We start from the raw sequence: 12,775 nt of genomic DNA on the forward strand, positions 1-12,775 counted from the left end.
TTCCAGGCAGAACCTATCAAATACTCCTCTCAGTGGCCCAAGAACGGCAATAAGAGGACATTAGCCTAGAAGGTAGAGTGATGAGGCACTATCAGCTTATTCCTTTATCCTTAGTGCTCAGTGAGTCAGTGACCCCTGAATGTTGTTTCCCTCCTCTCCTCACCACATGGATATAGCACTAACATAGCACCCTTTCCTACACCACTATGTCAGTGATATGCATGGGGTGTTGATACTGACCACCTCCCACAGATGACCAGAACAAGAAGACAAAGTGCTGTTCTGAGAGGACTGCCTTTCTAGTACAACAGTCAGCTACCACATGACTTGAGGTTCTGCTCTTTAAGGATGGAGGAGGTTGGGTTGTGATTTTGGTTTTCAGTAGGATAGTAAAGGATGGATATGTACCCTGTGAAAGTACAAGTCCTAATCATTAACATTTATCTGGTAAACATCAAGAAAACAAACACATCATGGTTTTTATACAAATTTTTAGGAAGCTAAATGTGTGAATTAGCCTTCCTTGTCCTTTGCCAATATTATTCTGTTATTCAACGGTAACACCCTCTCTATTTGCTGTTTACTATAGACAAACTCTTTCAAATCTCAAACAGCTAAAGCACTGTACAATATCTGATGTTTTTAAATGCTAAACCTAAACCCAATGTGTGTGTGTGTATTCAGGGGATGAATATTCTCATGTGACTGACACGTGGTTAGAATAGCAACTGACTTATTAAAGCTACAAATTTTACACTTTGGGTCAAAATTCTGTTATTTTCCATACCATTTCTGTAAGTAGTCCAGTGCCTCCAAACGAGCACCAATCTCAAAAGTGATTCCAGGACGATTTGGGGGCTTTTTACTCATCTTGAGATCCTATTCTTCAGTATTTTCTTTCCACTACCTCAAGAAGAAAAAAGAAAGTTAGATTCTAATGCATGAGATGCACATGAAATATGGTTTAAAGGAACAGACAGAATTTAACTAATTTTCAAAATAATACATGGGACATTACAATATTTGATAGACGTCTAATTGAAAGATTACCAACACTTGTAGGTAGGCTGCAGCAAGAAGGCAGTCTTGGTAGGGCATTTTAAAAAGGAATACAGAAAGGACAAACAGCTAAAGAAAAGAGACAAGCTATTAAGACTCATTAATAGCTAAAATGCCTCAAATCTTAACTGAAAAACAAAACAAAACAAAAGGAAAGTCCTACCCAAAGAAGGCTGAAAATGCTGTGAGTTTTAAAAATTAAGACAATTCTGTTTACTGAAACCCTTGAAGGGAACAGCTTAATCATTTTCCACTTAATTTCATTTAGGATGTCAAAATGTTCAACCCTATGGAAAACACCAAAACCATGGAGAAAGCAGCAGACAAGCACTGTGTCAGGGAGGGGTCTAACCAATCTTCCTGCAAGATCAGCATAGTTAGTACATACTATCTCAGCAGCACACCACAGGATAATTTTAACATAAAGAGTTGCGAAGGATTTTTCTTAAATTTCACATTTAATAATCAATCATGTTAGACTTTTGAGCATGGTTTCGATTATTAACTCAACATAGTGTGCACAATGACAATTTTTAAAAAGTTTCTCATTTAAAAAAAAAAAAGAAAAGAAAAAAACAAAACCAAAAAACTGCAGAGGAGTCATTATTTCTCTAGAGCCCATTCAAATGTGAAGTATCTACTGTTCTCGTGGCCACACTCGCTGCCTAGCACACGTGAGGCCTTTATTTACTACTGAGTGTTTGAAGAAGATGCATACATTCTCAAAGTATCAATAGTAGAATGATAATAATTGGTAACCACAGCCTCATCAAACTATAATTGGTTGATAACCAGGACTCGAAAGCTGCTCTTGTTGGAAGGAGATGCTTAAAACATGTATTATATGACTAGTCACTAGGATCTCTCAAGCTTAAAAAAAAAACCACACACACACACACACAAATGAAAATTTTTATGTTTTATGTTTAAAATAGATAAGCCATAACGGCAAACAGAATTCTAAATGTCCCTTTTTTGTTTTTGGTTTGGTTTTTTTTTTTTTTTTTTTTTTTGGAATCTGAAAAGGGAAGAAAGAACTAGCATCAATGATTGTTACAAAAATATGGGGTATCAAGTTTACAAGGTCGTGGCTAAGGGGCTATAGAATATCCTGCCATGGCATCTGTGAGGTTAAGATTCATAGCCAGGGCGCAGTAAGTGTAATGGGGACAAACAAATATTTTAAATAGAAATCTTGTAAGTGTGCAACATACAAGGCTGTTACTTCAATGTACAGAAGTAGAATCCGAAGAGGCAGTTTGCCAGTTATGCTAACATTTCCTAAGATCAAACTTCCAGCCTGTAAATCTAATCCCCCAGTGACTCTCAGGAATGAGGCACCTCAAAAGGCAGAGATGACTTCCATTCTCTTGTGCGGTGATGAGAGAACGAGGGAGACAGCTGAATTAAGAACTTTTACAAAAGGCAATCTACTGGACAGACCCTTAAAGTGAAACTGTGAGACAGGGAGAGAGAGGGTAGAAGGAAACAAAAAGGAATAAAAAGAGAAGGGAAAGCGGCAAAAAGAACAGAGATGTAAGGATGGTGGAAGTTAGCAGAGATGACAGTGAGAGGAAAGAGACAGGCACACAGAGTTAGTGAACGGTGAGGGGACCGTGAAGCTAAGCAGAGGTGGGGGACAAGGCGGGCTCGCAGGGGTGTCAAGGGGAGCCAGGAAAGGCCGCGGCCGCGGCTGGCCCGGAGCCCGGGAGCTGCAGGTTGACAGCCGCCGGCCGGGCAAGGGAAGGAAGGCGGGGGTAGCGCGGCGGCGCGCAGACAATAGGGTCAGCGGATGGCAGGGAGCGGGACGCCGGCCAAGAGGAACGCGGGCGCGAGCGCCGCCCGGGGACCCGGCAGCCTCCAGGACCCTCCGCCGCCTCTTACCGACTCGGCCTCGTCTCCGCACAGCAGCCGGGCCGTCCGGGGCCGAGCCGGGGCGCGTCAGGGCGGCCAGCGCGGGCCTCGTCCGAGTCTACCCGGGCAGCGGCAGGAGAGGGAGTGGGAGCCAAGCGAGCCGGGGCCGCGGCGCCGCGTCGGCCCGAGGAAGCGCGGGAAGAAGCGGGGATCCGAGCCCTCAAGCCCACTGCGGGGCCGCTACCATCGCAGCCGCCGCCGCCGTCGCCGCCGCCGCCGCCGCCGCCGGCCAGCCCTGACGCGACGCCAGCCGGGGACGTCAGCCACCCGCGACGCGCCGGAAGCGGGCTGGGTTGTATCACGTGGTACTCGAGGGCCGGGCTGGCGCGGCGCAGCCGATTGGAGGACTATATTGGGGGTGGGTCTTCGGCCAGGGATGGGCTTCTTGCCCATAGAAAGGACCTGAGCTGTAGCTTCCCCTTGGTTGGGTCAAGAGTGTATGGTGGCCTTTTGTGATTGTTGTTCTAACAAATTTGTTCTAACAAATCCCACTACTTGACACATTGGGCAAACTTATCAATGCACCACACACTTTTCATGGTGTCTGTCCTAGCCCACATTAAAGACAGACACAATGATCTATATTACGAAGTCAGAATTGTCTCTTTTGAATGCATATTTTCTCACTGACACTCTGCTATAAATATTTCACATGACAATCACAACTGCACACTTATACTACTCTCCAATTTCAGAAATCTTTATAAAACAAATAAAAGATTCTTAAATCTTTTAAAATTCTTAAGAAGTTTAGAGCAGTAATAGAACAAGTTTTCACAATTAACGGTATAGGACTACTTCTGTTGAACACCTACCATGCACCAAAGTCTATATTAAGCATGCCAATCCTTGTCCCAGCTTTGAGAAAATCTACAAGTGATTATTCAATGTGCTACTGAGAGGAAACATCTATGTTTTTTCTTTCCACTCCATCATTCTGCCTCCCACGTTTTAAAAGCACATCATTGCATACAAATGGCACTTATCTTGCTTCATCATGTACAGTGAAAATAGAAACGCTTTCTCTAAATTTCAAGAGATTTGGTAAATTGAGAAAATGTTCATAACCATCCTTTTATTCAAAAGACATCCATTCAAATATATATACATATATATGTATATATATATGTATATGTGTATATATATGTGTGTGTGTGTGTGTGTGTGTTGTGGAGTTATACTGAGCTTAGTGATGCTACAGTGTAAGTAAGACAGTCCTTAGGTGATGTTTGTCTTTATGTTCTTCTTTTCAATATCTGAGAAATTTCCTCTGTAGTTTTCATTAATCCAATACAATTAATATTTCTAGAATCTTTCTTCTGTCACAGGCAGAATTATACTTTCCACTTTTCTTAATATTATGTGTGGTTATTTAATTTTCTGTAAAACTAAAATACAAGTAAGATTTATTACACACAAAAAATGCCAATGTAAGAAGCCAGTTCTACAAATTTTCTGTCCTCAGTACTCTGCTTTGCAATGTTTGCAATAATTACTGTTTTAGCAGTACATGTCCTTGATACATTAGGATGATTACAGGAATTACTATCACCTAAAACAAACATGCAATTACAAACACTTAATTTAAACAATAAAATGTATAATGTTAACAAATAAAGATATATTTATAAATCAGGATCATTTGTTTCAGAATCTAACCTAAATGTAAGGAATCTTAGAGGAAGAGTCAACCCTTCACTAAATGGGATGAAAATATTTGAATCTAATGAATTTAGTCTCCCTTGTGGCTATAGGTCTCGCTTTAAATGCTATTTAAACCATATTGTTTTAAAAATTTGTATTAAAAGATGCTAGCAGTGTTCAAAATAAGGAAAAAAGTTTACAAATCATGTCAGTGATAGTACCACTAAGTCAGGTTTCTGACTTTCAATATATATAGTGTGTGTGTGTGCAGTCATATAAATATATGTGTGTTTAAATATAAACATATGCATGTTTATGCATATATACATATATACTTTTTCTATATACTGTTTACTATGTTATCTACCAACATGATGATTTTTCTATTTCAAGTAGAAATAAACAGAGTCCCTCAAAGGTACAGTACAGAATAAAAGTGAGAGGGACCACCCATGTACATTCAGGCAAGTGACCTTAGCAAACTCAGAAAGCAACACTAGAAATGGAAACGTGACAGTGAGCTGAGACTTGTTTACAAGAGGAGCTCCAGTGAAGGAGAGGGTGAGAAGGGGAATGGGGTGTGAAAATGACTAAAATTTATGCTACAAGTGCATAAAATTGTCAAATCAAAAATGATTTTTTTAAATAAATGGGAATGAGGTCTTAGGTACATTAGTGGCTTGATTGACTTCGTGGTCCTGTGGAGTTAATACCCTTCCTTGGAATGAATGTTAAAATTGGGAGTGTCACATTTAGTTGTCGCTAAATTGCAATGGAAAATCTCTACTATTTAACAAGGAGGAACCAGGTCTGCTAAACAGCTTGGAATATGTAATGCAGCTTTTTATCTTGAAGAATTACATCAAGCTATGCATGTGAATGTCCATCTAGACACACAGAAGAATGAAAAAATTTAAAATTGTGTGCTATGAGTTTCTGTGGGTCCACATTCCGCCCTGCTGCTGGGGTGCAGACGCACTGCTGGGCAGGTGAAACTTGACTGTGTTTATCCTGGGCTTTAGGGAAGCACCAAGACACACAGGGACTGGGTAAACACAGTATAAGTTGTGAAAGCCTCAAGCTGGGGTTCCCAAGCTCCTGGACATCCAGTCACCTTTGGGTTAATTCACCCAGGAGTCAGGAACTACGAGGTCAGGACCAGGGGCTCCAAAACTCCTGGATATCCAGGCACCTCTGAGTGGTGAAGTTGGGAGTGGAGCTAAGGGCCCGTGGACTGAGGATGACTAAAAGCCCAGGGCCAGGGAAGGTGGGAACTCTGCCTCAGCTCGTCAGCAAAAATGTTTAGCTTGGTTGCGATTATCTGGGAGTACAGATGGGCCTTCTGTGGGAGACTTAGGCTGAAGCTTGGTATTCGAAGTCTTTCTCCATGCTCTCCTTGGCAGTTCTTAATGAAAGAGACAGTCCTTGGTTCTAAAATGTTTATTGATTGCTCATCACGGGAAATAAGAGCAAACCAACTTCTCAGGGTAAACGAAATATCAAATATCTTTTGCAGGAAGACATTTTCAGGAAGGGGAGCTTATTGGCTAAACCATCAGGGCCTCTAGGTACCTCATTAGCATGGAGAACTGTGTTCTGGGCTACAAGACTACAAGCCACGTTTCCTTTGTGGGAAGTGTGGCATATGTTCCAGGCCAGGAATCTAATAGCAAGCAGGAAGCTGCCTACCATCTCAGGGGAGTACCTGGGTACCAGAGACTCTAGACCCACTCAACCATACCAAGTTTCCTTGCATGGTCCACTGTCTCACAGTCTTATGTGTAAAACATTTAATTGAAGCTGCCATACAGTTCAGAGGGATAGTACATTATCATCATGGGGGATTGGGAGAGAGAGAAGCATAATAGCATGTAGTCAGACATAGTATTAGAAAGGTAACTGAGAGTTCTACATCTGAATCTTCAGGCAGCACTAAGAAAGAGTGCATCACAGGGCCAGGCTTGGGCTTCTGAAATCCCAAAGTCCACAGCCAGTGACATACTTCCTCCAATAAAGTCACACCTACTCCAACAGGCCCAACAACCTTCCAATAGTGACACTTTCTCCCTCCCTAGCCTACGGTGGCCATTTTCACTCAAACCACCACGGTTCTATTGATATTTTGGTAGTATTTTAGGAATTACTTTATTTCAAGAGACAGTGATATGTAATCTACTCTGACATGGGGACATTTTACATGATTAACCTGACAAAAAATTCACCTTGGTCTAGAAACAGAGTCAGTGGTTAAAGCACTTTCTATGTAAGTATAAGGACTAGGGATCAGATACCTGGAACCCATGTAAATTCTGAGTGGCCATGCAGATAGGCCAATTCAGAAGGCAGAGACAGGAGCAAGCTAGATTAGCTATATTGTCAAACTCTGGGTCTACTTGATGGAACATGCCTCCCTGAATAAAGTGGAAAGTTACTAAGGAAAACACTTACCATCAACCTTGAGCTTCTACACATACATACACATGAACCCACACATTTGCAAACATTACATCACACACACAAACACATACACACACACTACATACATACATACATACATACATACATACATACATACATATGAGAGAAAGAAAAACATTTCACATATGTTGCATTCCCTCCATGGCAGATAGAGTCTGAATTTAAGATCAGAACCTTGATACAGGGTAGAGAAGACACTAAGGGAGTCTCCCAAGCCATGTATCTCTATCTCTTCTCTCCCACTCAGTACATTCTCTTCCAGATGGTGGATATAAGCCATCAGTCACTCTGACTCCAAATATAGAAAGAAAGACCTTACAGCTGTGTTTGGGCAGAACCAAACAAGCAGTAGGAAAATTATCTCGAAACAACACTTGTTAGGCAGAAATCATTGATCTAAATTCCTCCAACACTAGAAATGCGAGTGTAGAACCATAATACTTGCTAAAATATTTAGCAACTGTGCATGTAACTTGCAGCAGGGAAATACAACTCATCCTCAGAAACAAGACAGGTAAATTTTCCTGTTTATTTAATTGTAATTAGCTCCAGCAAAATCAAAACAATCAAAACAATTCAAGGATTTTTTTGTTAATAGACTAGTTTAATGGAGAACTGTGGCTGCAATAGCCAGCACTGGCAAATCTCCCTATTCAAAGATATTTGAAAACAGCATCAATGCAAAATACTTGAGCTCAATAGTTATCAAATTGATAAGAATGTATCAATTACAGCAGATCTCCAAGGAAGCAGCAAACTGACAGATGTCATCTTTTCAGATGTTACTATAGATTTTTGTTCACATAGCTAATAGAAATGGATTCCTTATTAACTATAAAACTGTAAAAGTGGCATGTCAGATGATGTCGATATATATATGTATGTATATATATCATTATATATGTAATGACATATATATCATTAGATATGTAGTGACATATATGTGTGTGTTGTTGTAAGTATGCATTTACTGAATGTTCTTGTAATATTCAGAAGCCACTTGTATTTCTGCAACTAAGGACTTTCTGAGTAGGCAGCAATAACTTCAAGATGTCACAGTTCCAGCTACTAAAAGTACATATACATATATTTGGGCACGAGCATGCAAATGTGCAAGTACATGTATGTCACAAGAGAGACAAGGTGTCTTTGGATGCCAATTGCTCTGAAGCAAGGAATGGCCATAACATCTATTATCCAATCCTGGACAGTTGTTAGAGTGGAAAGAAGTGCTATTTATTAATGAACAACAGCGAGTCCCCTGGGTAGTCTCAGATAAAGATACAGAATCATGTCATATACAACAAGGGAAAGTGCTATAAGAATGTAAAGGTTCCTTATTCAGAATAGCATTTGATTTGGGAATCCCTCCTGATGCTTCAAAACATATTACTCATTGCTATACCAAGAAAGAAGATGAGCTCTTATTTTTTTTTTTTTTTTTTTTTTTGTTCCTATGGTGGCAGATGACGTCTCCTCAGATTTTTCTTACTCACTGGTATCACTTTTACTCACTAGCATCTCTCAAGCTTTACTCCCCTACTCATCTGTATTAGGCTTTCCTGGGTTGTTTGATGAAATGCAAATTCTTAGGGTCTAATTTTTCTTTTGGAGGCAATGTCTTAATAAGCCACACTAAATGGGCTTAATGTACACAAAAATATTAGTCCTAAAGGGTGTGAAAATTTTTTTTGCTCATTTGTGATTATTGGGGACATTGGAGAGCTGGTTCACGAGGAAGTACTGAGCAAACATTAGGACCGAGTTCAAATCTCAATCACCTTTGTACAAAACAACAACAAAAACCCAATCTTGGCTCTGTGTGGGCTTGTCAGCCTCGCTCTACATTTGATAAGGGACTCTACACCAACGGAATAAGGTGGAAACTGATAAATCAGAACATCCAACATCTTCCTATGGCCTCCAAGGATAACACACACACACACACACACACACACACGTATATCCCATACATATAACACATACACATATATACATGTGTACATACACACACATACACATGGGAGTATTTCATGAAAAGAATCTTCAGCATAAAGAGAAAGTATTAAACTCAAGAATGAATATGAGATAAGAATATTTCTTTGGGTCAGTTTGATTTAAGGATCAAATCACAATGTCTTTCATTTGGCTTCTTTGAGGCTGACTTGAGTCTTAGCATCTATATTTTGGTCCCTAACAGCTTCAGCCTTATCATTAAAATATTCTGACACCAAAAAAAAAGTCTTTCTTTCACTGACCTAAATTAAGTTCAACTCTGAATTAGCAGTAGTAGCCATGAGCCTGATCTGAAAGAAACTAAAATCTCTATCATGAAGATAGAGTAGAAACTGTACAAAACCATGTGAATTGAGGGTAGAAGTTAGTGGGGTCATTAAAGCAAAACTGAGATGTTTCCACTGAAAGGAAAATGAAAGCTGGCAACAAAAATAACTAATATTCAGCTCCAATGGTGTAGACTGAGTGTAACTGCAAATTACAGTTTATCACCAACCTCCACAGCCGAGAATTTGCTTCTGGTCAGCAAAACCCAGTGAAGGACAAATCCAGTAAGAGACGGATCTGAACTGCTTTCAAAGTCGTCGACTGTCTGCTTTTCCAGTCAGTCTCTGCAACTTTGAGATACATTGTTGGGGATTGTTGCAATTTCCGGAAGGAGATGTGAGTACCAGGACACAGACGCCATACAAATTAGCAGCTATCAACACAGTCCCTTTCAACAAATGTATTCCTAGATTCAAAGTTACTGAATTTTTAACTTGGGATTAAAAAAAAATTCTACCAGACCATTGTTTGGATCAGAAGACTTCCTCAATTATCTGAGGCACAAATGATTGATTTTAGCCATTTGATTAAGATAATTTTTAACGTCTAAGAAGAGTACAAAATTATCAGGCTGAGGAAGTATCTAAATGGTAGAAATTGAAGAGCACTTGCCTAGTTGGAGTTCCATACCTCAATGCCTCAAAAATAAATAAGTAAATAATTTGAGACAGGGAAACGATAAGGAAAGGTCTGTTTGGTGATAGCTGCTGTCCTTGAAACAAAAAGGAGCTCAGCCTGGTGGCATCTTCAAATGCAATAGACAGCCTGGAAATTTGCATTTATTCCTTTGTTGTTCATTTATTAATCATTGAAAAGTTTCAGTTCATTTAGGTTGCTATTGCAAAAGTACCATAAAGGAGGCAAATTAAACACCCAAATTGTATGTCCATGCTAGAGATTTAGAAGTTCAACATAAGGATGCTGACCACTTTGATTATTGAGCTTTCTTCTGCCTTGGCCATCTTCTCCTTGTTTCCTCACGGGCAGAAAAGAAATTATCATCTCTGCTGACTCTTCTAAAAGCACCAATCTTGTTCCTGGAGGCCCCAATTTCAGGACCCAAGAAATTACCAATGGCTTCACCTCTAGACATCATCATACTGAGGACTGACACATCAATGTGGGAATTTAAGGAGTATACGTTTAGCCCCATAACAGTTGACAGCATTTCTGTTGCTTTGTCTTGATTGAACTTCCCCTACCTACTGCTAAACTGTGACTGACATAAAGTAAGGGAATAGAAAGTGAAGTAAAAGGAGGTTCCTACACTAAAGTGACTTTATGTGATGGAAGATGGCTACATAAACAAACACAGTGTGAAGCTATGTACAAAACAGCAGGGAGCTGGAGAGATGGCTCAGGGGTTAAGAGCACTGGCTGCTCTTCTGAGGTTCTGAGTTCAAGTCCCATGAACCATGTGGTGACTCACAACCATCTGTAATTGGATCTGATGCCTTCCTCTGTCATGCAAACATACATGTAAATAGAGCACTCATATACATAAATAAATCAATCTTTAAAAACACCATGAAATAGAGGTGTTATAAGAATCTATGCATTCTTCCTGTGCAGACCAGGAAAGACTGCATGAAGAGAAGAAACCAGATATCTAGTATTTGGAGGATAAGTAAATTTCACGTAACAACATTATGCAGACTGCAATTATGTTTAAAATTATTTTAATTTTCTTGTGTGTATGAGTGTTTTGCACATATATATACATGTATGGATGTTTACCCTCAGAAGAAGGCAAAGGATACCCTGGAGCTGTTGTTACAGATGGTTGTGAGCTGCTGTGTGGGTGCTGAGACTAAAAGCTAGGTTCTCTGAAAGAGCAGCAGGTCCCTTTAACTGCTGGGCCATCTTTCAAGTCCTATAAACTGTAATTACTAATACTTAATAACTCTTTAGAGGTTTGAGCCATTGCCAACAAAGATTGACTATGTTACTACTTTCTTTCTCACATGCATTCATTGAATATCTGAAATGTTCAAAGAACAGTGCTAGACTTAAGTGTGTGTTGAGGTGAGTTCATATGAGTTTGCCAGCACACGGACCAAGTGTAGAGGCCAAAGTCAGAAATACTGCTCACTACCTTCCTGCCTTGAGACAGGGTATTACAGTGACCTAGAGGCTCACTGGTTTCGATAGGAAGGCTAGCCAGTAAGCTTTGGGGATTCACTTGTACCCATTTTCCAACTGTAGCAACCAGGCAAATAGCCAGGCTTTTGATGTAGGTCCTGGACTGGAACTCATTGAGCCATATTTCTATTCTCCAGCTCCTGGTCTTAATGCAAAGAGTATAGTTAAGTGGACCAGTGAACAGGTCATTTGCATTGAATACAAGTGTTAGTGTTGAGGAACTTACAGGGTCATGTACACCTGACCACTTGTATTTGGCCTCACTGTTTGTCCTCTTGTCCAGTATAAGGCAACAGTATCGACACCAGAAGGTAACAGATGGTCTTTGAGATAGACGAAGTTCCTCTCTGTGGGAAGGGGTTGGGGGAGGTAAGTCCATTGGGTCTGTCAGCATCAGCATTGCTACCCTGTTGGCCTGCTAGCTTCCCCTTGTAAGACTCTGAGCAATTCTGAGGCAACATCCCCTGTGGTCAGCTATTGGAACTTCCTCTCCCATGACTCGGCAAAACAATCTAAAGAAACAACTTTACACTAATAAGAGCAAGCATCGTTTGTTTTTCTTTTCTCTTTGTTGTTATTTTAGGACTAGCCATATCTTAAAGATCATAGAAAACTGTAAAGTTAAAGGAAATAAGCCTCACTTGCTTCTTGATATTGCTTGATTCAGTGGTAACCTCAACTTATACACTGTATAAGAAGCAGGCACTTGGAATAAAATCAGAAATTATTTTAATTTGACACATTACCAGTAGTTTGGGGAATAGATACTTCTCTGTCTGACTTTTCTTCATTGAAATGGGGATTGCAAATCTACTTCATGGAGCTGTAATGAGGATTTAATTGGTGAGAACAAGACTCAGATGTTTCATAAACTATAAGCAATATTTGTATGCCAGATGCTTCCTGTTGGTCCTCTCACCTTCTGAAGTGGCCCACTTATCTGAGGGTAGTCTTACCTGCACTAATTGTGTGTCTATAGAAACACACATTTTCTGAGAACTATTTAGATATTTTACATACACTCTAGTGCTTTCTGCTGGGGATTGTAGAGAAAAATTAAAAAGCTATTCCTGCCTCCTGGATCCAATTGTTTGCGAAGACTTACAATGGGGTTTTACAGCTAGCTGATCAGTTTCTCTTAGAAAAATCCCTCTCTCTCTCTCTCTCTCTCTCTCTCTCTCTCTCTCTCTCTCTC

The 12,775-nt window shown here is 40.1% G+C and overlaps 2 protein-coding genes across 3 annotated transcripts in view; one reads left to right on the forward strand and one right to left on the reverse strand.

Annotated features, from left to right (window-relative positions):
• Phf20l1 (PHD finger protein 20 like 1) overlaps window positions 1-3,237 on the reverse strand; it is a 65,591-nt gene extending 62,354 nt beyond the window's left edge. The window contains exons 1-2 of one of the 2 annotated variants that reach the window (XM_028773298.1): window positions 2,944-3,038; window positions 788-907 (exon numbers count right to left, since the gene is read on the reverse strand). In XM_028773298.1, coding sequence (XP_028629131.1) covers window positions 788-870 — 83 coding nt within the window. In that variant the 5' untranslated portion in view covers window positions 871-907; window positions 2,944-3,038. Of the gene's footprint in view, window positions 1-787; window positions 908-2,943 lie in introns of both variants that reach the window. The other variant, XM_028773297.1, reaches the window with a different exon arrangement.
• Window positions 2,852-12,775, forward strand: part of Tmem71 (transmembrane protein 71) — a 43,184-nt gene continuing 33,260 nt past the window's right edge. The window contains exons 1-2 of the mRNA XM_028773274.1: window positions 2,852-3,331; window positions 7,512-7,609. Coding sequence (XP_028629107.1) covers window positions 2,852-3,331; window positions 7,512-7,609 — 578 coding nt within the window. The remainder of the gene's footprint in view (window positions 3,332-7,511; window positions 7,610-12,775) is intronic.

The sequence above is a fragment of the Grammomys surdaster genome, unplaced genomic scaffold, assembly GCF_004785775.1.
Source record: "Grammomys surdaster isolate TR1022 unplaced genomic scaffold, NIH_TR_1.0 224, whole genome shotgun sequence".
NCBI lineage: Eukaryota > Metazoa > Chordata > Mammalia > Rodentia > Muridae > Grammomys > Grammomys surdaster.